This window comes from Grammomys surdaster, unplaced genomic scaffold (assembly GCF_004785775.1).
Source record: "Grammomys surdaster isolate TR1022 unplaced genomic scaffold, NIH_TR_1.0 262, whole genome shotgun sequence".
NCBI lineage: Eukaryota > Metazoa > Chordata > Mammalia > Rodentia > Muridae > Grammomys > Grammomys surdaster.
Window position 1 is genome coordinate 4,738,517 of NW_021604703.1, and position 24,161 is coordinate 4,762,677.

The 24,161-nt window shown below is 48.8% G+C and overlaps 1 protein-coding gene across 1 annotated transcript in view; it reads right to left on the reverse strand.

Moving 5' to 3' along the window:
* The window catches only part of Col23a1 (collagen type XXIII alpha 1 chain), a 289,877-nt gene that overhangs the window by 55,606 nt on the left and 210,110 nt on the right, over positions 1 to 24,161 (reverse strand). The window contains exon 3 of the mRNA XM_028775894.1: positions 5,975 to 6,019. Within this exon, the coding sequence (XP_028631727.1) occupies positions 5,975 to 6,019 (45 nt within the window). The remainder of the gene's footprint in view (positions 1 to 5,974; positions 6,020 to 24,161) is intronic.

The window sequence follows — 24,161 nt, forward strand, 5'->3', positions numbered from 1 at the left end:
CCCCATGTATTTTGCTCTCTGACCCTTAGGCACACAGCTTTCAAACATATGTTCTAAGCCCTAGAATGTGGGAACAATTAAATGAGAGCCAGATGACTTAGCCCGAGGAAGTAGGAGGTTTGGTAATTTTCAGGACTGTCTGCAGAGTGGCTGTGGCCTGCCAGGGCTTCCCAGTCTGGGAGCCATGTTCATCCACACCTTGGGGGGTAGGAAGGACTGATTGCCTGGGTGGGTGAGGCTGACAGGTGGGTGGTGGGTCTGGGAGTCAGTCCTCTCCATCTGGAGCTTTTGGATCCCCCAGGGTCAGTCATTTCCCTAATGTCTCCCAAAGGTATGTTTGATCTTCCTGCAGAGTATTTTTGTTAGCATGGCAGGGGATGGCCCACACAGTGGAGGTGGTGGCTGTCCCTGTGGCTGCTGGAATCCCTGTTCCCAGCCCCACAACCGATACTGTTGTCCGAGAGGCTGCTCCTCATCTGCCTATGAGCTGCTCTCTCCGGTCTGAACTGGCTTTCTGCCTTGCTCACTTAGCTCAAGTGTGATGCCTCAGTCAGGATCTACACCCTAGAACCTAAGCACTTCCCTGCAGGAGCTCGAGAACCTTCTGCTGTGTTTCTCAGGACTTTCTAGGGAATAGAGAGGCTTTTAAACTGGGTTTGTGTATAGATGAACTAAGGCTGAGGCAAACTCAGAGGCAGTGTGAGCTGATGAGGGGGAAAGTGGGATAGGAGTTTGTGTCTGTGAATTCAAGGAGTGTCATGTTTGTTTTTCTGGATAGTGGGGGGGACTGAAGAAGATGATCAGTGGGCATGAGTGTGTGTGTGTGTGTGAGTGTGTGTTTGTGTGTGTATGTGTGTGTGTGAGTGTGTGTTTGTGTGTGTATGTATGTGCATGTGTGTGTGAGTGTGTGTGTGTGAGTGTGTGTGAGTGTGTGTGTATGTGTGTGTGAGTGTGTGCATGTAGGAAGGGCTAAGGTGGGAGGAGTAAGGAGAGAAAGAGGAGGAGTAAGGAAGAGAGGAGGAGAAGGAAGAGGAGGAGCTAGGAGAGAGGAAGGAGAGAGGGGAACATGGCGGCGGATGTTCACATGTCTGTAGCAGTCAGAGGTAGTTGGTATATCTAGGTTGGATATTGGGTTACACTTCTGATTGTATGGGCATCTTGTTACTGATCATTACCAAAGATATAAGCTTTTGGATAATTTAAGCATTAGAGTCTCATTTTCCTACTGGGTCCACGTGGATGGCAAAATAGTCTGGGCAATGCCCAGCCTTGTGGAGACAGCATGGAATATTGGCAGAGCCATCTCTCACGCTGATGTCTCGTGGGTGGCAGGGCTGGTGTTTCTGGCTGGCCATTTCTAGCTTCGGTGCGCACGTGGCCTGTGGCCGAGAAACACGGCAGCTGAGCTAGGCAGAGCCACTGCAGCTTAGATAGTCAGTTTGACCAGTGGCCGTTTTTAAAATAATTACCGAAACATGTGCATGTGTGAGTGTATGTGTGAGTCTGTGTGAGCATGAGTGTGTGTGGGTGTGTGTGTGTGAGTGTGTGAGCATGAGTGTGTGTGTAAGTGTGTGTGCATGCCTATCCACATGAAGCAAAGAGAATAGCTCTAGCACAGATGAAACACAAGCTGAGGCTGGAATTAGAGAACACTCTCTTACATACATGCAAGCACATCACACACACACACACACACACACACATATGTGCACATATATGCACATAGACTTCAGAGAAAAGAAGAATAGCTGTCAGTTTTCCACTGTGTAATTTCATGTTGGGGAACCAATGCCCCTGAGCATGACTGGACCACAGAGCCAAGATGCTCTTATTTACATGGCACCCTAGAGAGGCCTTCAGCCTTTTAGTTGAAATGGAAACATCAGGAACAAAATCTCATCTCTGGAATTCAGTGTCACAGGAGCTTGCCTGGGGACGGAGGTTGGCCCAGACAATTATACCAGACACTGTGTTGTGCTTCCCAGATGCAAACTCCCCAGAGAAGGTGAGAACTCCATTCTATTTGGACCCGTTGGACTTGTGAAGCCTGAAAGGCCGGGAGGGTGCTGTCCAGGGAAAGGCTTTGACTGGGATTGGGAGACACGAAGGGACTGGTCACATGGATGGCAGGGGTGTCTTTGTAGGACAACATTCTAGTTAGATCCTGTCCCAGCATTCCAGAAGAACCTTCCTCCCAGGGGCACAGGAAAAGGTCTGCCTTGTATAACGGAGGCTGACAATGTCAGGATGTGCATGTGTGTGGAACTATCTAGAAATAAACACCAGGCCCACCTAAAGTCAACCAGAGAGGGACATCTGCTTTATGTGGTTTTCATTGACTCCGACTGGGAAGAACAGAACACCTCACAGGAGGGCTGCAGACAGGGAGGTGTTGCCTTGGTTAGCAGCTGACCTTAGACAAGACAGTATTTCCCTCGGAGTCTTGTTTCCTATTCTGCAAAATTGGGGTAAGAACATATTCTCATCTTGCAGTCCTCTGGGGATCATGTGAAATGTAGGATTCTGAAGGACCCAGTATAGAGCTGCAGGTGTGCTTGGGGGTCAGAGGTCAGCCATGGGTGTTACTCTTTTCACACCTTGCTTTTCTGAGACAGGATCCCTCACTGGTTCGGGCTTGCTGACTTAGCTTTATTTTTCTGGAGCTGGTGTTCTCTCTTCTCACAGTTGAATGCTGCTCCATGTTGTGTGTCGACTACATGTTAATCCTACCCATTTGCACAGACTCTGGGCTGCCTGTGTTTCTCAGCGGCTGTGGAAAGTGCTAAGAGGAACAGGGGGTGCAGCTGTCCCTCCCCCACGGTGACGTCACATCTTGTGTATATACCCAAAGGTGGGAAGGTTGGGCTATATAACTCCTTGAGGAAACTCCACCGTGGCACTCCCTCTAAGACTGGGCGGAGACTCCCTTCTCCCCACATCTGCAGCAGCTCACGCTGTCTTCAGTCCTTTAGATAACAGCTGTTCCTATGGAGCGAGGTATCTAACGGTTCTGACTTGTAATCAATCACTTGCTGATTAGTGACGTGGACATTTCCCCTGTTGACAGTTTTTCTTTTGTTAAGTTTTTCTCTCCCTCTTTTGAGACAGGCTTGCCTGGAACTCACTATTTGGTCCAAACTGGCCTTGAGCTTAGGATCACCTTGCTTCAGTCTCCCTAGTGCTGGGATTATGGACCTACCATACCCAGTGGCTGTGGGCCATTTGTATGTCTTCTTTTGAGAAATGTCTTTTTAGATCTGTATCTGTTTTTTTGTGTGTATGTATTCATATGTGTGCAGGTACACATGTGTGTGTTTGTACATGTGTGTGTGTGCATGTGGATGCATAAGTCAAGCTCAAATGTCTTTTCTCAGTCAATACCCAGTGTTTTAGAAACAGGGCTTCTTCATTGGCCTAGGTGTGTGGGTACATGTCAGTGATTCTTCAAGGCTGGCCAGCCAGCTTCAGCCTATCTGGCTATCTCTGTCTTTCCAACACTGAGGTTCCCAGTGCAAGTCACTGTGGCACTTTATGAGGGTCCTGGGGACCAAGCTTGGTTCCTCAGGCTTGAGCTGCAAGTGATCTACTGACTGAACCATCTCTTCAGTGCCTCTAATGGGTTTTTGAGAGAACTGACGGGCATTATATTTTGTCCTTAAAAGGTGACGACAGTGTTTCTCAATTCCTTCCAAAAAGTGAGTGGACAGTGAAAGGCAAGGACACCTGCCACACAGGAAGAAGACAAGGACAGAAAAATGAGGTGCACACTGGGCAGGACACACAGTGTATCCTTACATACAGGCAGCACAAAGGGAGCTGGATCTCAGAGTTCAACATAGCCCCCCAATCAGCTGCTTGGAGTTGGGCATTCAGGGAAGAATGTAGGGTGTTTCTCCCAATGAACTCTGGGAACTTACAGAGATCTTCTGTAAAAGGACAAGAAGCCCAGGCCTAGCTCCCAGGAGAAGAATGGAGCATCCAGTGAATTCTTGCTGGCTTTCCTTGGTCACAGCCAGCCTGGGATCCTCTTGGTGGTGGGTCCCTCTGGTCCCTGGTTCCTCACAACTGTGTCCTATCTGTTTGAGGGGTGATGTGTGTTCACTGGTGCACGCATTTACATGCCGGGTGCTGGAGGTGGGTGTGGCCCAAGCCATGCGTTTACAGAATGCTTTCTAGCGGAGCTACCTGAGTTTGATTTTTGAGGATAAAGAGAAAAGAATATGCAGTAAGAAGAGCTCATGCAGAGAAAAACACATCAGGGGCAGGGGAAGACTAGAGGGTGACAAGGTCCTGAACAGTCACAGTGAGGGTTCATGTGAGAGGTGGGGCAGGTGGTGATCGCTGTGGGAGGCTGTGGCCATGGAGGCAGGGAAGGCAACAGAGGTCAGAGGTAAACTGAAGAGATGGAGAGGGACTTGGTGTGGAGCAAGGAAGGATCAGGGTGACTGCACAAGAAGCAAGGATGTTGTCTCTCTGTGATGAAGGGAGGAGATGGGATGATGCTGTGTTCAGAGGGGCAACATCTAAACTCAGGAGCCAGAGGCAGGGAGAAAGGCATCATCAGTGTCCTGGGCAGTCGGGCCCACAGAAGTAGGATGATTTGGGGAGAGAGAAGAAGTGAGGGCCAAGGGAAGACTCATTTAGGGGGTGAGTGGGATGAGCCCAGGAGACAGAGAGTTCGAGGTTAGCGATAAGCCTGTGGAAACCGGATCAGGGGGAGCTGGAAATACTCAGGTCTGGAGAGGGGCCAGCGGTGAGGTTCCAGAAAGACAGTGAGGAGTAAGCAGATCTCTCAGCGATTTATGCATGCTCATGGGATCACATAGCCAGGACACATTTTCTTGAAGCAGCACCAGCTGTCCAGGGAGAATGAACTCCAGCTACCTTTCCATAGCCAATCTATTACACTTAAAAATAGAACTGTATAGTCCTTAGGCAGCAAGTGTGTCGTCTGACTCACAGATTTCACACCAATCTCACCCACAGCCCTGAATGTTTCTCTTATGTATACGTATCCATCTGCCTGAAGCTCCTTCAGTGGATCTGAGATTATTAACACCCACCCATAGCACATGTCCCGTATTCTTGAGCCAGTACTAATGAACACCAAAAGGGATGTGGGCACAGGAATATTTAAATTGACTTTAAAAAAATGTAAGTGTGTGTGTGTGTGTGTGTGTGTGTGTGTGTACATGGGAGTGCAGTACCCAGAGAGACCAGAAGGGGCATCAGATCCCTGACGCTGTAGGTGTTGGGACCAAACTCAGGTCCTTTGTAGGAGCAGCAAGTGCTCTTAACCATTGAAACCATCTCTCTAGCTCCCTGATTTTTTTCCTTGATAGCTGAATAAGACGGAAAGGAGGGAAGGAGGGAGGGAGAGAAGGAGGGAAGATGAAGACAGCGACATGTCTTGCTGTAGCCATGTTGCCACTGGTTAAGATTTGGGTGGGGGAGGTCAAAATGTGAGGGACTCTGTAGAGGAAGTTCATTTTGATGCAATGAATGTAATGGGAGGAAGGTGGCTGTGGGGACAGGGAAGCCTGGGGTTTGCATGGAGGAAGGTGGTGAGACCTTAGCCTGATGGCCAAGGTAGGAGAGGCAGGGACTGGGAAGAAGCTGAGATCTGCAGGAAACGGTGTACTGTGGAAGGTCCCATGGCAGAGAGCTGGCAGGGTCTCTGTCTGCTGACATAGAGGGCCACCGTTTCAGAATGTGTGATCAAGAGTTGAGTTTCTATGACTGGTGGATTCAGAGAGGAGGCTGAGGACATAGAATACCTAGTTTGGGAATGGTGGATGCCAAGAAGCCAAGAAGAGGTGCTATGATTCGTGGTGACTCAGAGATAGTAGGTGGCACTCAAGAAGAAAGATATGATCCAGGACCAGGATGTAGGTGACTGGCACCTCCATCTGGGTCCAGGGTCCATGGTATGTCACTCAGCTTTGGCTTAGGAACTCAGAAAACCAGGACTTACCAGGGTCGCCTCTTCGTCCAGGCTTGCCACGCCGTCCAGGGGGACCTAGGCAAGAGAACAAGAATGGATTCATTGAGAAGGAAAGCCAGGGTATTTGCACATGGCCTTTACCTGCCACTTCCTGCCACCAGGGGAGTAGACTGAGCCCATACCAAGCACACCCTGCCTGAGGCTGGTGGAGGGAGACAGAGGAGAGAGCCCTTTCACTTTGCCACACCCCATCTTTGCTCTTCCAGGCCCCACTGCACACCCTTCCCACCCTGCCATGCATTACTCTTTCCTAGGTCCTCTCCAAGCTAAGAGGCGATCCCGTGACACCTGCCATGGGAGAGCTTGCAGAGGGTAAGCTTCAGACTTGGGAGGAGAGACAAGGCTGAGGGTCCACTTTTTTTTTCTCACAAAGCCCCACCCCCAAAGCTTTGCAGTGTTCTGTAAAGTGAAAGGAGACCCACACGGTAAAAGCCAATGCCATCGCAGTCAGGGTATTACAGGATAAATCTGGCAACCACAAGCACCATGCTGTCCCTTTCACTTCTTTTCACAGCTCACCTGAACCTCCACCCTTCAACCCCTGGGAGCTCTCATGCCTGTGTGATTTAGTGTGGCCCACAGACAGGTCTTTGTGGATCCAGGCCTCCTTCCACATGTCTAAACCTCTCTCAGTTTACATGGCCCTCCACCCTTGTCAGTTCCCAGGCACGAAAAATCTGGATATAAAAAGATGAGAAGGCTCCAAGTCACAGGCCAGCCTTATGCCCAAGTCTGAGGTCCTCACATTTGTTTGCTCAGTGACAATGGGGTCTGAGGTACTTGCAGAATCCACTGCAAGCATCACCTGTGCCCCTCTGCCCTGGGCTCTGCCCTCTAGCCTTCTTAAGTGTGATGCTCCACACAGACCAAAAGCTATATGTATTTGCTGGTGAATTGATTCTTTTCTTCCTTCCTCCCTTCTTTCCTCCCTCCCTCCCTCTCTCTCTTTCTTTCTTTCAATACTATTTATTTAATGTACATGAGTACACTATAGCTGTCTTCAGACACACCAGAAGAGTGCATCAGATCCCATTACAGATGGCTGTGAGCCACCATGTGATTGCTGGGAATTGAACTCAGGACCTCTGAAAGAGCAGTCAGTGCTCTTAACCACTGAGCCATCTCTCCAGCCCTCCCCTCTTTTTCTTAGCTGAGCTACACACCTTTAATCCCACCATTCTAGAGGCAGGGGGAGGTGGACTTCTCTAAATACCATGCTGGCATGGTCTACATAGTGAGAACTTGTCTTGAAAAATAAACAAATAAACAAATAAACAAACAACAAACAAACACAATCAACCTGAAACACCAAACTCAGAAATTGTTATTTATGTGACTGTGTGTCTGTGTGAGTGTATACACACATGGGCAAGGACTTACAGAGGCCAGGAGAGGGTGCCAGAATTCCCTAGAGCTTGGAGTTATAGGCAGTTGTAAGCAGCCAGATGTGGGCGCTGGTAACTGAGTTTTGACCATCTATCAGAGCTGTAAGCCCTCTTAATTGCTGAGTCATGTCTCTAGCCCTTGGTTGAATTTTGCAAATGGCATTTGTCCTAGTTGGGGTCACTATTGCTGCAATGAAACACCATGACCAAAACCAAGTTGGGGAGGAAAGGATTTCTTTAGCTTACACACCCATATCACTGTTCATCATTGAAGGAAGTCAGGACAGACACTCAAACCAGGACAGGAGCCTGGGGGCGGGAGCTGATGCAGAGGCCATGGAGGAGTGCTGCTTACTGGCTTGCTCCTTATATCTTCCTCAACCTGCTTTCTTCTATAACCCAGGGCCACAGCCCATGGATGGCACTACCCACAATGAGCGGGGCTCTCTCCCATTAATCACTAATTAAGAAAACGCCCTACAGGTTTGCCTGCAGTCTGATCTTATGGAGGCTTTTTCTTAATTGAGGCTCCCTCCTCTCAGATGACTCTAGCTTGTGTTGACATGAATCTACCCAGCACAGTATTTTGTATCTGTCTGTTTTTCCTGCTCACTGCATGCCAGGCTGTATGCTGGTGGGGCTGGTGCCAATTAGGGACAGAGTGTGACTGCCTTTCAAGGCATTACCCTTTATGCAAAGTCAACATCAAAACTTCTCAAGAATTCTCAGAACAACTATGGGAGAGATGCAGAACCTGGGCGTGAATCAAGTCTGGGCTGGGCAGAGCAGCTCCTGGCAACATTAGCATTTGTATATGTTATGGGTAATACTTGCTGTCAACTTGACAGGATCTGGGGTCATTTGGGCATTACAATTTTGAGCATGAATGAGAGAGGTTCTAGAGTGAGTTGCCTGATGTGGGAATGCCCACCCCAATTGTGAGCGGCACCATGTTTGGGCTGGGGAACCAGACTGCATAAAAAGGAGAAGGTGAGCCGAGCCCCAGCATGCACCTCTCTCTGTTTTCTGACTGAAACTGCGATGCGACAGCCGCCTCAAGTTCTGTCACTGCGACTTTCTAGATATCATAGGCTGCACCTCTAAACTGTGAGCCAAAATAAACTCTTCCTTCTTTGAGTTGCTCTTGTCAGACATTTTGGCCCAGCAACAAACTAAGGGCTTAGCTTTTCCCTCCCCGACTGATCAGGTGGGCCTGGTATGTCCTGGACTGATAAGTCAGTACACAGAGAAGCAGCTCCGGCCTTGGCTTTGAGGGCACTTTTGTGAAGTGTCAGGAGTAGCCCTGCTTATACACTGAAGGCCTACAATCAGCCATAGGCCTAAAATCAGCAATAGGCCTGACATACATGCCTGCTAGCACCAAGTCTTGGGTCTCTGTGGAAAAACACTGAAACAGATAGCTGGGAGTTATTGTAAACAGACAGCTTTGGTGGAAGGCTGCCAAGCCTGGCTCATAGGCCTTATAGATGAGTAACCTTGGTGGATAGTACCAACTTAGATAAAGACAAGTGAATCATAGGCGGAGTCATAGTGGTCTATCCCCTGAACCTTCACCCAGCTGACACTCTGTTCTGGAAGATATCTATGCTCCCCCTAAACAATCTGTACTCCCCCTGAACACCCACATTCCCGAGTCATCCCATTCCTCACATCCTGCCTTTTTGTGTATATAACCTGTGTGTGCAAAAGTAAAGATGGCGATCTGATCAGATTATAGACAGGTCATCTTTCCTTCGTGTTTGCCTGTTCCCCCATCTTCTCTTTCAGGTGATCTCTCCGGACCCCTGTTTAATGCCCTGCTGGACAGGACAGTGAAGGGATGTTCTGCATCTGGAGGAGAGAAGGATTCTGAGGGACAAGGAGAAATGGAGGTTCTTCTGGATGGGAAGGCCCCCATAGGGCCATGTTAGATCTTGAGACCTTTGCAGTGGATGAGGAGAGAATGAACTTCTTCCTAGCTTCTTGGGCTAAGGGTTTCTGGTTAGAATGGCTGAGTGAAACTTAAGGATCGATGACATATAGGGCTGAGGCAGTTGCTCAGTTGATAGAGTGCTTGCCTGGCACGTGTGAAGCCCTGGACTTGATCCCTAGTGCTGCCTGCGCCAGGCACTGCAGAGGCAAGAGGACCAGGGGCTTCAAAGTCATCCATGGCTCTATTGACTTTGAGGCCAGTCTGGGTTACATGAGACTGTGTATTTATAAAGAAAAAAAAGAAAAAACCACAAAAGAGGCAAACACACACCATCTCATAGCCCTGTGTTTAGGACAGAAAGTTCTATCAAAGACTTAGGCCCTGGTTTTTTGGACACAGGCTTTGCGGTTGGAGTTCGTGTTGAAATTTGAGAGGGACCTTGTTAATATGTTAACCTGGCAAGGCCCTGACTCCAGCACCCTTGTAACCAATGGCTACTTTCACCTGTGTGGAATTTAAAGTTTATGGGGTGTCTCTAGGCTAGCGCCTGTGGCATCTGCCCTTGAGTGTGTGGTCATCGGTCTCCTTGACATCTCCACATGGATGTCTCACCGTCTCAGGAACACCGTAACCCACACTCTCCTTTTTATCTCCTTCTTGTATCCTGTGTGTGGCTGCTGGCATCTGAGAACCTTGTGAGCCAGCCACATGGAATAATTACGTCCTGATGTTTGGGGGCCACTAGGCATCCTTGGTGGCCTTCCATCCTCTGTGGATGTATCTATTTTCAGGGAATGGCGTCTCACTGGCATGCACGGTGCCATGTTCCTCTGCTTATGGAGGGAGAAGACTCAATTTTCACCCACAGAGACTCGAGGGCTCTTGCCAGGTCACAGAAGGCTGAGCTATGGGGCATGACAGGAAAGGAGGTTCAAGTGGGAGACACACCAGGCTATCTGCAGACCTGAAGCTGAACCAGCACCACGGCATTTCGATGGTCATTGCTGGGCACAAGTGTAAAACTCCCTGTCTGGGTTAACTTAGGCCACATTTGCTTTTGTTGAGGTGGCAGAACGAATGGATTCGTCTGGGTGGCTCTTCTGGGTGGCATGGTTCTGCAGTAGGTCCAATAGAGACGGGTGCGACAGATTAGGCAACTGCCCAGGCAGGGTGGGGTGCCCTGCCTCCGGGGCCCTTTGTGCAAAGCTCCTAGCAGGCCCAAGCTGGGATGTCAGCAAGCATACAGGGCCCGTGGGGCTGCAGCCTGCCACACTGGCTGTCACTCAAAGATGAAAGGGCCTAAGTGGAAAAGAAGGAGACTGCTTGGAAACACCCCAGGGCCAGTTGCAGCCAGGTTCTGGAGACTTTTGTGTGACCAACAGGTCTACTCTTTGTTCTAAGATTCATATTCAAATGCTCAGCTTTAAGGGGAGGCCACATGCACCCAGACTCTCCCCTCAATTGCTTTCCTCACCAATGTCCAAGAAGCTGGCTGGATAGTATCCCAGAATCCTCTTGTTGTGCCCTTTATCCCCCACTCCCAACCTAGACTGTGGCTTCATTTCTCTCTGTCTCCCTCATCCCCAAGGATCTGCCCTTTCTGCTCTGCCCCCAACAGTCCCTCTTACAGCCTCTCATACAGCTCTGCTTCTGTTTCCAGTTCTCAGCCTGGGATGGGATGCTGGCTGAGGGAAGGCTGAAGAGAGGCATGATGGGTACCTCCCTTATTTCCTCCCATTTAGTCTCTTCAAATAATTGCTAGTCAGGTGCATCCAACATCTTGACACTGCCATACAATGCTGTCAACTGTGATCAATAACCACCCACTCAAATTACAAAAGAAAAGAAAAGAAAAGAAAAGAAAAAAGAAATTGTCTCCCTCCAACAGTTTCAATGATTTAAGTTTACAGTCTTGTGTTGTGTCATGCTCAGTTATCCTGGGCCACATGTATCCCACAGGCATGCCTGGCAATCCTACAAGCTCCAGGCCTTAGAGCAGACACAGAACTACCTGGTTTGGTAAGGAGAGGTGGCAAGGAGGTGAGTGGTTTCTGCTCTTATTTCTTTCCCATTGCATGAAGATGGGGGAGTCAGCCACGCCTGGGCATAGGTCTTCATGTAAATTTTTCTGCTTCCCCTGGTGTGTGGAAAGACCCAGCAGCTCTCATCACGTGGGCAGGTGCTGGGTCCAGGTACTGGCAATGCCCTTGTCTTTTTTTTTCTGATGCTGTTTAGGACCCCACATAGGCTAAACAAGTGCTGTACTGTTGAGCTTCAAGTCTATCCTCTAGCCCCTCCTTGAGTACAGGAGTGCAGGGCTAACCTGTGGGAAGCAGGGGTCTCTTCTGTGTCCCTCATCCCTGTCCATCTGCAAACCTGGGCATCAGGAGGCAGCAGCTGAGCAAGCACTCCAAAGCTATTGCGCAGTGGAGGACTGGGGTTGCTCCATGCAGCCCTGAGGTCTCTGGTGTGACATATGCCATCCCAGGCCCCGGAATAACTTAGAATAACATCCTGAATAACTCAGGATGCCTGTGGCCTCATTAACTAGCTCCAGAAGTTCAAGGGCACATACAAGGAAACTTTTATTTATTTATTATTTATTTATTTAAGATAGGATCTCATGGTAGTCCAGACTGCCCTTGAACTTGCTATATAAAGATGACCTTAAACTTCTGATCTTCCTGTCTCTACCTCCTGAGTGTAGGATTTATGGGCATGCACCACCATGTCTGGGTTATGTGGTACTGGGAATAGAGCTCTTGTGGACGCCAGGCAAGTAATCTATCCAGTCAACCCATTAGTCTCCAAGAGCCAAAAGGGACAATACTACAGAAATTTCTAATACAGAAATTTTACCGTTGGGCTGGAGAAGTCACACCATTGACCAACTTGAAAGGGGGACCCTGAAGCCTCAAACTCCTCTCATCTCTCCTCAAACTCAAGTCCCTAAATCTCCCTACTTCTACCTCCCCAAATGACATTTCCATCAGCTCCTGACTTACTGATGGTCTCCTGTAGGTTAGCCAGTCGTCTATCTGGGCTGTGTAGAGACTCAGCGACCAGGCCACCCCCTGACCATTCAGCCCTCAGTGCTGGCCTGATCTTCTCTCTGCCATTCCCACAGGTAGGAACTTTTGTGTGTTTTAAAAATTGAATCTGTACAATAGTTCTATAACAGACTTTCCCCCGTCTCTCTCCTCCTTTCTTTCTACACATGGGGGTGAGACAGGGGCAGAGGCTCAGAGAAACCAAGAAAACAGTCCCAGACACAACAGTTAGAGGTGGAATGACTTCCTTCCTGTTTAAAGCTGAGTCACAACCCATTCTCTAGGGTGGGTAAGCAGGGGTAGCTCATACCATAACGAGGTGTGACTCAGCCGTAAGCAGGAAGGATGTTCTGACACATGCTACAACATGGGCAAGCCTTGGGGACGCCAGGCTGCAGGAAACAAAAGAGTAAAAAATGAGAATCTGGGGAGAAGGCACAGCTGGTAAAATGCTTGCCATGTGACCTTAAGGATCTGAGTTGGGCACTTGGGAGGCAGAGGCAGGTGGATTTCTGAGTTCGAGGCCAGCTTGGTCTACAGAGTGAGTTCCAGGACAGCCAGGGCTACACAGAGAAACCCTGTCTCGAAAAAAAAAACCAAAAACCAAAAACCAAAACAAAAAAGGATCTGAGTTGGGTTATCAGGATCTATGCAAAGAATCCAGGTGTGTTGGTGACTCAGAAGTCACATAAAAAGCTGTGTGTGGTGATGTACAGGGGAGATAGAGTCAGGTGGATCCTTGGGGCTTTCTAGTTAGCCAGCCTAATGGAATTGGGGAGTTCCAGATCAGTGAGGACCTGTCTCAAAAAATGAGTGCTGATGGCGATGTTCTATTGCTGAAGGCAACACTTTGTCATTGGGCAAGGAGACGGTGAGCTGGTGCCCAACTGGAAGCTTCACTCCTGCTGACTGGCGTGCATGGTGCTGGTATATGTGGTGCTGGTGTGCATGGTGCTGGTGTACATGGTGCTGGTGTGCATGATGCCGGTGTGCGTGGTGCTGGTGTGCATGGTGCTGGTGTGCACGGTGCCTGTGTGCATGGTGCTGGTGTGCATGGTGCTGGTGTGTGTGGTGCTGGTGTGCATGGTGCTGGTGTGCATGGTGCTGGTATTCATGGTGCCGGTGTGCGTGGTGCCGGTGTGCACGGTGCTGGAAGGTGCTCTGCACACCACCGGAGGAGAGAGCCAATCATGCCATTACTGAGCTACAATACGATCTACAACTGTGGCCTGCCTGTAGGGTACTCTGATGTAATACACAAATGTTACGGGAGTAACCATCCGCTTAAAAATGGATTTAAGGCACACGCTCTGAGATGGAACCCATGCTTGACATGGCTGAAGTGACTAAGGACCTGAGATTAGCTAGGTCATGGGTCTAGGAGAAAACCTAATACTACCATGCTGCTAAAGGAACATAGGACTAAAATGAGTTCTACTGGCCATATTGCTATATTCATAAATCAGTGTCTCACTCAGCTCTTAGAGAAGGTCCCTCTTGCAGAAGATGGGAACTGACTTCGACACACCTGGACAACGTGCAGAGTGAGAGACTTGGGAGCACTGAGTCCTAAATGGGTGTCTTCATTAAAGCCCTCTCCTCAAGGCTCAGGAATGTATGCAGAAGAAGAGGCAGAAGACTGCAGAGCCACAGGTGGTGAAGGACTCCAAGACACAACAGGGATGATGGAGTCTATGAACTCACAGAGAGTGTGGCAGCATGCACAAGACTTGTACATAGCAAGACCGACAGTTTGAGGGCTAAGACATGAGCTCTCAGCCCTAACCAAGAAGCTATTTGCAACTGATTCCCACTGGCAGAGGGAAAATCAATTTTCTACAATGGAGTGTCATTGGGTAGATCAATCACACTCTAGAACACGTCTCCCGCCTAAGGATAGCCAATACAAAGCAGACTCAATTGTGTGTGTGTGTGTGTGTGTGTGTGTGTGCGTGTACATGTCTTTTGTTTTGCCTTGGCATTTTTTGTCTTACTGGCTTTTCTGATTTTTTTTGTTTTGATTTTCAGTTTTTGTCTTTTTTTTTTTTTGAGATAGACAGAAAGAAAGACACAAAGTTGGGTGGGCTAGGGAGGTGGGAAGGACCTGGGAGGAGTTGGGGGAGTGGAAACAATAAAATATATATCATGAAATAAAAAACTCAAGCAATAATAGCTGGGTGACGGTGGCACATGTCTTTGACCCCAGCACTTGGGGGGTAGAAGCAGGAGGATCTGTGAGTTTGAGGCCAGACTGGTCTACAGAGTGAGTTCCAGAACAGCCAGTGCTATACAGAGAAACCTTGCCTTGAAAAACTAAAAAAAAGTGGAAAGCAACTGAGGAAGACGCCTGAAGTTGATCTCTGGCCTCCACACTCACACGTGCTTAAATAACAATTGTACAACTGACTCCAGTTGTACCAAGATCCTACAAGAGTCAGGTTGGTAGGTGTGTAAAGTGGCTTCTGGAACCAGGAGAGTACAGACTTAGTTCTGCAACATGACGGGGGTTCTTTCTGGAAGTAGGTGATATGTTAGTAACAAAAATGGTTAAATAATGAATTCCATACTGTATGTATCATATTGGAAAACAAAACAACAAAACAAAACTCAGTGATCCCAGGCTGTGAACTCAGTCTGTCCTGATGGAGACTGGGTGATGCTGTTGGCTGCCACAGCCGAGTGTCCACTATAGTCAGGGAAGATGGTGGCACCCCGAGGTCACACAGAGAGGGAATTGCAGACTAAGATTTGAATCCAGGTCTGTGAGATTTCAGGTCTGTGATAGCTAGTCTTGTGTCACACACAATCTAGAGTTATCTGAAAGGAAGGAGTCTTAACTGAAAAAATAACTTCATAATATCTGGCTGAAAGGCATTTTTCTACACTGGGGAGGCCTCAGCCCACTGTGGGTGGCGCCATCCCTAGGCTGGTGGTCCTGTGTTCTATGAGAAAGCAGGCTGAGCAAACCAGCAGAAGTAAGCCAATCAGCAGCATCCCTCCATGGCCTCTGCATCAGCTCCTGCCTCCAGGTTCCTGCTCTATTTGAATTCCTGTTCTGACTTTCTTTGGTGATGAATGCCAACGTGGAAGTGTCAGCCGAATAAACCCTTTCCTCTCCAACTTGCTTTTTTGGCCATGCTGTTTTGTTGCAGCCATAGAAACCCTGACTAAGACAGGGCCCTATCCCCTGAGCATATCAGCTACTGTGGCCATGGCTCTTCTTGTCATGCAAGGACTCTGGTAGAGTCACGGTGGGGTGAGGCAGCTCTGAATCACCCTTGTTTGATCTTTAGCAGGTCCTTGAGGTTGCCTGGGCCATTTGTGGGGTGGTCACTGAGCAGAGAAGGTAGGGAGGTCCCTGGTTTGAGCTTCTAAGACAAAGTCATTAGAAATACGGCCTTAGCCATGGATGTGGTGGCTAGGGCACACATCTTTAATATCCCTACTCAGGAGGCAGAGGCAGAGGCAGGTGGATCTCTATGAGTTCAAAGCCAGTCTTGTCTACATAGCTCCAGGCCAGCTAAGGCTACAGAGTGATGTCCTGTCCCCCAAACTGAAAACCTAAACATAACAAAAGGCCCCAAATAGAACCCCCCAAAACAAAAACCTCAAACCAACCAAACAACCCTCTCCCCTCAACCTAGCCCCAGATCATTGTTTTCTGAATCTCAGGCCAGCCTAGCTGTGTACTCCTTTCCAGACATGGGTATCTCCTTTTTGGCTCAGTTCTAGCTGGCCTTGTTCCTTGGAGGTGTGGAGCAGATGTACAGTTGTAGATTTCCCTGGTGGAGCTAGGTCCCTAGTCTTCCCAGGGACGTCTGCTGGCTGGCAGGCTAGCTCAGTCTCAGCCAGCACAGAGGGCAATAGTGCCATCTGGGAAATGAAATCCTAGCCTCTTCCTCTGCAAACCCAGTTCTTTCCGAAGTTTTCAGACCTCCAGACTAATTTTCCATCATTCACCACACCCTCCTGTTTGCTGGGAAAGAGATACCACAGCCTCATCATGTCTGTCTGGAACCAGGGATGTTGTCCAGGCTGGTGACAGACCCTGACCAGTCTAGTGACTAGACTGAAGAACTCACCTGGACATTGTACTATTTAGTAATGAATGACTGGCTCTCATATCAAGAAGGGCTTGGCTGGTGGCTGACCTCCTACCTTATACTTACAAAAGACCTTAGATGTGGTCATGGCCACTTTCTCCAAAGGAAAGGATGGAGCCAGCCAGCCACAGTAGCCTGACAGTATTTAGTACAAGCAGGATGAAGCTGGGATCACTTATAAAGTGTTAGCTCAGTGCCAATCTCAATTCTATAACTCATGAGCATCTCACACTAATCCCAGGAGAAAGGCTGTTACTCATTAATATCCGTTTTACAGATGAATAAACTGAGGCAAAGAGAGACAAACTGACGTTGTGAGCTTGCACAGCTAGGAATGTGAGGAGCCATGTATATTGGACCATGATCCTGTGCTTCCAGCCACTGCCTGGCTCCCTCTTACCAGAGAATATGCTTGTTAGGGGGAGTGATCCAAAGAGCCCATGTGCTTCATAACCACATCTTGACATTTGTTATTTATTTATTTTTAAAGATGCCAGAAGCCACACAGAAAGCAAGTAGCCCAGGGATGGCTCTCAGGCTGACGGACTGGATATCTCATTAGGAGACCACATGCCATGGGCAGTGCTGAGACCTGGCCCGGCCCCAGGCCCTTGGGGCATACCTTCCTGAAGACATCCCAAATGCCTGTCGTTTTGTGGGCTGAGTCTTGCAATTCCAGACACATTATTTACAGCGGTGACACACCATCCTTGTTTCGTACAACCCTCATATGTCCTCTGGAGACCCCAGAGCCATCTTGGAAATGGTCTCGGTGGTGGGCTGGGGAGGCTTGCCGCTCGCTCGTTCATGCTGAGCCCAGACAGGCTATGTGTTGGGCATTTTGGCTTCATTTACAGACAAGGACTCTGTGGACCAAAGGCAAGGTGCTGTGTCCAAGTGTCAGAGCTGGTCAGGAGCATGGGTCTAGCCTTCCCCTGCCCTTGCTCTCCTAAGCCTCTCCCTTTTCAGGGAGACTGAATCTTATGCCACAACCCTAGGACAAAGAATGGAATATCCCATTTAGAGAGCACAGCTGACGGGTCTGGAAGGGATTCTGAGTACAGCTCCGTTGTTAGAGTGCTTGCCTCCCATGCACGAAGCTCTGGGTTTGATTCTCAACACTGCATACAGCAAGCATGGTGGAGCATGTCTGTAACCCACCATTGAGGAAGATCAGAAATTCAAAACCATTCGCAGCAAGTCTGAGGCTAGCCTGGGCTACATGAGACCCCATCTTAAAAAAAGTGGGGAAGGAGGAAGGAAGAGAGCATAAGTGAAAGGGACCAGCTCGGTGGCATCCAGATCACCATGGTGGGACTAGGGTGAATGCTTTTGACCACAGCGGTCACGAGCAACATTGTTCTGGTGGAAGCCTCCAGCACTGAGTTGACAGCAGAGACCCTCAATGTCTCTTTAATTGACTGATGGTGTCTCACAGGGGTAGCCAAGTGCTGTTGGTGACCTTGTGTTCTGTCCAATAGTGTGGAGAGGTGGGGTTCCTAAGAAGTGATAAGGATTAGTATTGTAGAAGATGTTTCTTGTAAATGGTAGCCTGTCTTTCCCTTCCCGTTTCCCTTACGTTTCCCTCCTTGGGTTTGCTGTGGGTCCCTGGACCCTGGCCTTCCGGGCTTTGACAGCTGTGACACAGATATCTCTGAGCCTCAGCCAGCACAAAATGCAGCAAGACACCTGGTGGTAACAGGCAGTTCTCAGGGTGTGCAGAGCCTCTCCCTCCTCCTTGGGCTCAAGCAGCTGCAGAGAGACTGGAGAGCTTCGGAATGACCCCAGAGTCCATGACCTTTCCCTCCCACAGAGCTCCAGGCCGTGAGAACTTGCCTGGAAGGGTTGGAGGGTACCCGCCTGGAAGGGGCTGATGGGACCAGCTTAGAGGTGTGTGTCTTTGGCTGAATCAGGTCAATATGGATGTCCGAGGGCCTGGGTTCAGGCAAAGGATGCTGATACTGGATGCTGAGGTGTGTGCTACCTGATTACTGCCATGTTGGTTCCGGTGGCAGGTGGTGGTGGGTTTGGGGGTTAAGGCTCTTGATATATCTGTGAGCACGAATGAGCATTTGCTAGGGTTCATGGTCCCCTGGGATCCATTTCCTGTTGGAAAACAGGCTCCAGAAAGGCACACATAAACCAGCACACCCCAAAGATGCCAAATTCCTCAACTCTTCATTCACCCCAAAGCTTTAATCACTGACATGTGGGCTCCTGCACTCCTCCAAACCTAACAAAGGCCAGAATTTACTGCTGTCAGAGAATAGAAAGCTTTTTATTTTTATGATTTTTCTTTTCAAATAACTTAAAAGGCCAGGCTATTCCTATGAGCTTTGATTTTCACGAGAATTCCTCACAAGCTCCCACTGTTGTCCTGGTCAGATGGTTCTAGAAAGGGGCAGGTGAGGTGCATGGCTGGAGGTATCATGGTGGGCATGGGCTTAGGGAGTGACGGTCAGAGAAAAGTCTGGCCACTCAGTATGCGCAACCTAGTTCCAAGCCATCTGGTGCTAGACTTTGGACTCCTGGCTCTTTGGGACAGGAAGACAGAGCTCTCCAGGGGGAAGGGGCTCCCACTCTTTAGCCTATGCTCCTCAGGAGTCGGGGAGAGCTTCAGCAGGCTCTGGGGGTGACTGGTGTGGGTATGCCAATGACTGAAGGGCTTCCTGGGGAACAAGGGAAGTTAGTTGTCCTAACAGGGCAACTGTGAGGAGGAGGTTCAGTAATTCTCACTGCGGCTTACTGCTCCTTACCTCATCTCTGCAGAAGACTTTTGTTTAATCTTGTCTGCATCTCTCTACCTCAGGGCCTTTGCACAGTCAACATCTTCTGCCTGGGATTCTCCCCCCCCCCCATACATTTTGACCACCTGAAGGATCTTGTCCTTAGGGGCGTCTCTGTCACATAGTCCTGTTTATTTCTTCCAATTATTTACCTATATTAAAGCATTTATTTGTTTTGCTTGTTTAATTTTTCTTAAAATGTGTGTGTGTGTGTGTGTGTTATAATGGTTGAATACAGGGTCATTAAATAGTCATTTAGTTTTGGGGCTTAAGAAACGGCTCAGTAATTGAGAGAGTGTATTTTGCTTGCTGAGGGCCTAAGTTTGGTTTCCAGCAGACACCAAGGCATATTTGTGGAGGTCAGAGGACAGCTGACAGGAGCTGGTTCTCTCCTACCGTGTGGGTTCTGGGGATCACACTGAGGTTGTGAAATAGCAGGTGCTGCTCAGCCATCTCCCTGGCTATGAACTCAGGGTCTTGTATGTGGTGGTAACACACTTTTACTGAGTTATATCCCCCAGTCAAAGGTTGACACCATTTTTAAGTTGACTCATCATGACTACACATGTCAGGGGCTAGCATGACAGCCAGTGTTCTATGTAATGATCAGAGTGACTGGATCACATCCACCTCAGAGCTGAGGACATCTGGAATCTTCTCTATTAGCTATTTGAAACATACAATTAATTTTGCCACTCATAATCAATCTACAAAGATACGTAATGTTATTCCTCTGGGGTTGTGGGCTCAGCTTAGTGGAAAAGCGCAGGATTAACACATGGGAGGCCCTAGGTTTGATTCTCAGCATCACACGACCACAACTAAAACCCAACAGACAAACAAATAAACTCTAAACAAGCCAACATCAATCTGCTACAATTAAACCAACATCTACAACCAAACCCAGAGACTCTTCTTCCAAACCAATCACAGCCCTGGACACACTAAACATTCTCATTCCATTCCAACCCCTGCAGTTGATCATCAGTGGGTGTGGTCTTTCTTTCTCCAGAGCTCATGTATCCATGCCAGCGGGCTCGTGGGTGCAGTTTCCCAGGGGCTCTGACACCCAGGCAGAAGATAGATCAGTGTTTAGAGCATGTGTGACTTATGTTCCAGATATTGGGGTGCTGAGGTGCTGGTAAACCACACCCCCAACAAAACCCTGGGTGATGGTCAACTTGGCTGGCATGGAGCCCTCTTCAACCAAAAAGTGGGCATGGTGCTGAAACTGTACACTGCAGGATGCTTCTGAGTGTGCTCAAGGAACAGTCAGAGCAGGTCGAGGGACATCAGTGTCCCTGTTACAGACCCTCAGAGTCTAAGAGTCTAAGGCTAATGTCAGCCAAGCCTGGGAGACAGTCACATGGTCTCCAGATCTGGGTTCTTCTCTTGGCTAGGCTTTGCTGGAACGCTGATGAAGCCACTACAGCTGTGCGGGTCTGTAGACTGAGTTTTGGGGTGCTAAGAGCCTGAGAGGAAAGCTTCTGGGGGTTGCTAGGGTAAGGACACCATGCTTAGCTTTCTTGTTCCTTTGGGCTATTGCTGTGCCCACAGGCTTAAGGCCACACAGGGCCTTGAGTGGTTTACCTCTTGACAGAACTGAGGACTAGATTTCCAGTGAAGCTGCGGCTTTGCAAAGCTGTTCCATCTGCGTCAGGCCTGGATGCTTAGAAGGTAACTCTAAAGCCCCCACTCTCTGTCCCTCTTCACTCTTGCTCCTCGAGGTCCCCTGTACCCAGAGCTGGGATCTGCTGTACCCCTTTCATGGGCTGGTTGGTGCCTAGGCCCATGTGGTCAAACATCTGCCGTTTTTTTCCTCCAGTGTTGAGGGTGGAGCCTAGGGCCTTGGACATTCTACCCTGAGTTACCCCCCCTCCCCGCAGGATAATGCTCTGAACGTATTTATTGACATATGACTTACACACATACAGTTTATCCAATGGGTTTTGTTACATAACATTGTATTAATTTACTTAATTTATAATATCAGCATTGGGAGGTTAATCACAGGCTTCATACATGCTAAGCACACGTTCTATCACTGAGCCGTATGTGTACACGTATGTATACACAGGCACATATGTTGAGGCTAGAGGTCAAGAGAGGGCATCTTCCTTAATTGCTGTCTACCTCATCTTTTAAAAGATTTATTTTTATTGTTTTTAATTGTGTGTGTGTTGAATGCATAAATGTGAGTACCTGTGGAGGCCGGAAGCAGCAGGTCCCACAGCAGCTAAACTTCTAGGTGGCTGTGAGTCATCTGATGTAGGTGCTGGGAACCCTGCTCAGGTCCCCTGAGGAACAGTATGCTTTCTTCACTGCTGAGCCATCTCTGTAGCTCCCATCTTATTTTTTGAGAGGAGGCACCCTTCACTGAACCCGGATCTCGCTTATTCAGCTGGGCTGGCTAGCCAATGAGGTTCAGGTATCCATTTGTCTCTGCCACCCCAGAACTGGGGTTATAGGTACCTGCTACTGCACCTAGCTTTTTACGTGGGTGCTTGGGATCTGAATTCAGGTCCCTACATTTGAACAAGTACTTTGCTCCCTGGGCCACCAACCCAGTGCCCCTCCCCCACCCTTACCCCCATCCTGGTTCTTAACTCATTGCTACTTGTTCCTATTATTGTGACAATGACTACTCTGATGTGCACTTCTGGCAAGGATTGAGTGCCACAATGCATTACCTGAATGGTCACAGGGCCCACTGAGGCAGAAGCAGTCCTTCTTATATTCTACCAAAGCAGAGAGCTGATCCAGAGAGGCCTAGTCACTGGCTTGACGTTGTCTGACCATGGCAACACTCAGGCTCAGAGTACCATTCTGCCTCTTGATCAGCAGAGATAAGACAACCCCTCACCAGTTCTAGTAGCAGTGGGACAAGCGGACTAAACCAAAGACCTCACTCCTAATCTCTAAATGAACCCTCATACCCAGGAGCCCCAGTGGGTGTGGGTAGACTCATCACATCCACCATTTCTGTCTACTTACTGCCTTACCAAGGGCAGCGAATCCTATCTCACTGAGTGTCGTCTCTGCTTCAAACAGTGTGTGTAGGGACTGTGTGACCTTCTAGCAATACCATGAGGCAATTGCTGTTCTTGAGTTCAAGTGTAGTTGCGAGGGGAAAATAACCTAACCCAACTCAGGCCCTGCAGCCCATCTGCCTTTCTGCCCCCACCAGGCCCAGTGCTGTCTTCTCTGTGCAGGGCACAGCCTCATGCCTGTGTCTCTCCCTTTTCTTTCTTGCCTTCTGCTTTGCATTCACTGTCGCACGGTCAGGACCATACTTCCCTACCGCAAATCTCATTATGGTGTTTCCCTTACAATATGGGGTCTCGCCATTCTTGGAACACACAGCTGCTGCATGGCCAAGATTCAGACTGGGCTGGATTTCTCTCTCTGTGCTGTTCTGCCTATCCCTCTTTGCCCAGATGCCCTCTCTCCACTGAGCCGTTTCTCTCCTATCCATTCTTTATGTCTTGTTGAGGGGAAAACGCCTACCCATCCTCAGGACCCAGCTAGGACAAGGAATTATGTCATCTTCTTCCTGCCCACTCACCTTTGGGTTAGGGCTATTCATTTTCTGCAGTACTTAGCACCTCAGATGGTATCTGCCCATCTAGATCTTGAGCCTCACATGGCAGCAAGCCCTTGGATTTATTCTGATGTTCTGGGTGCCTCCAGCTAAGCTGGACCAAGATGGTCACCAGTGATCATGTAACAGGACTTTGGGCCCCAGGGTGTCCAGCAGCAGCTTGGGTCTGGGGACAGACTTTGTTCCTTGCCAGTATTTCACACCTGTGACTTCTCTCATGCTCAGAGTCTCTGTGCCATACTGCCCACTGGTGGTGGGGGTTGCAAGATGCCAGTTTCTGAGGGCAAGCTGCTACAGTTCCCCTAGGACTGCAAAGCTCACACTTGAGTGGATCTAGCCCCAGTAAACTGTTCTTAACCACTCCCTAGGGAGAGCCCCAAGACCCCAGATAATTAGCTGCATGTGTGTGGAAGACAGGCCTGTTTTTTTTCCCAAGGATTTATGAGCAGGGGGTCTATTCTCACTGGTCTCCATCTCAGGAAAAACCTCTCTCTGGAACACTTGCTGAATATTCCATCAACAGTAGGGCTCATATGCTCACAGTAAGCCTGCCTGACATCGTCATCCGCCATATGTTTCTTGTCTCCTACGCATTTTAGCACCAGCTCCGGGGAAGGCCTGCAAGGCAGAGCGTCCCTAAACACAGCTCCGAAAGGAACACTTATAATTTACCCTCGTGAAAGTCGCCACTGAGCTTTACAGACCCACTTGGAAGTACACTCAAAGTTTATTTAGAAAGGACTCTTTTTCCCCCTCAGTAGACTTTGAGAGTGCTTATGGTTTCTTTCTCTGAGTTCCCACTCACTGGAACCTTGGGAACAGTGCCTTCATCTTACAGACAAGAAACACTTAGAAAAGAGCAGAGAGGTGTGAACACCCTCTTGTTCGTCCAGAGGGACATTTCTTCAACTCACATTCTCTGGTTGTCTCTCTTTATCTTGAACCCAGAGCCTCTAATAGTGCAGGCAGGTGATCTATAAGGAGCCACACCCTCTGCTCCAGTCCCCTCTTTCTTCATCTGTTGGCCAAAATGTTCTCTGTCACTTCCTTTGGCTCCATTCTTGTTCCTCACACAGTAACTTTGCACCTGTTTATACTGCTACACACAGCTACTTAAGCTCATGCCTTTAATCCCAGCACTTGGGAGGCAGAGGTAGGCAGATGTCTGAGTTTGAGGCCAGCCTGGTCTACAAAGCGAGTTCCGGGGCAGTTAGAGCTACACAGAAAAGCTCTGTCTTCAAAAACAAAACAAAACAAAACAAAACAAAACAAAACAAAACAAAACAAAACAAAACAAAA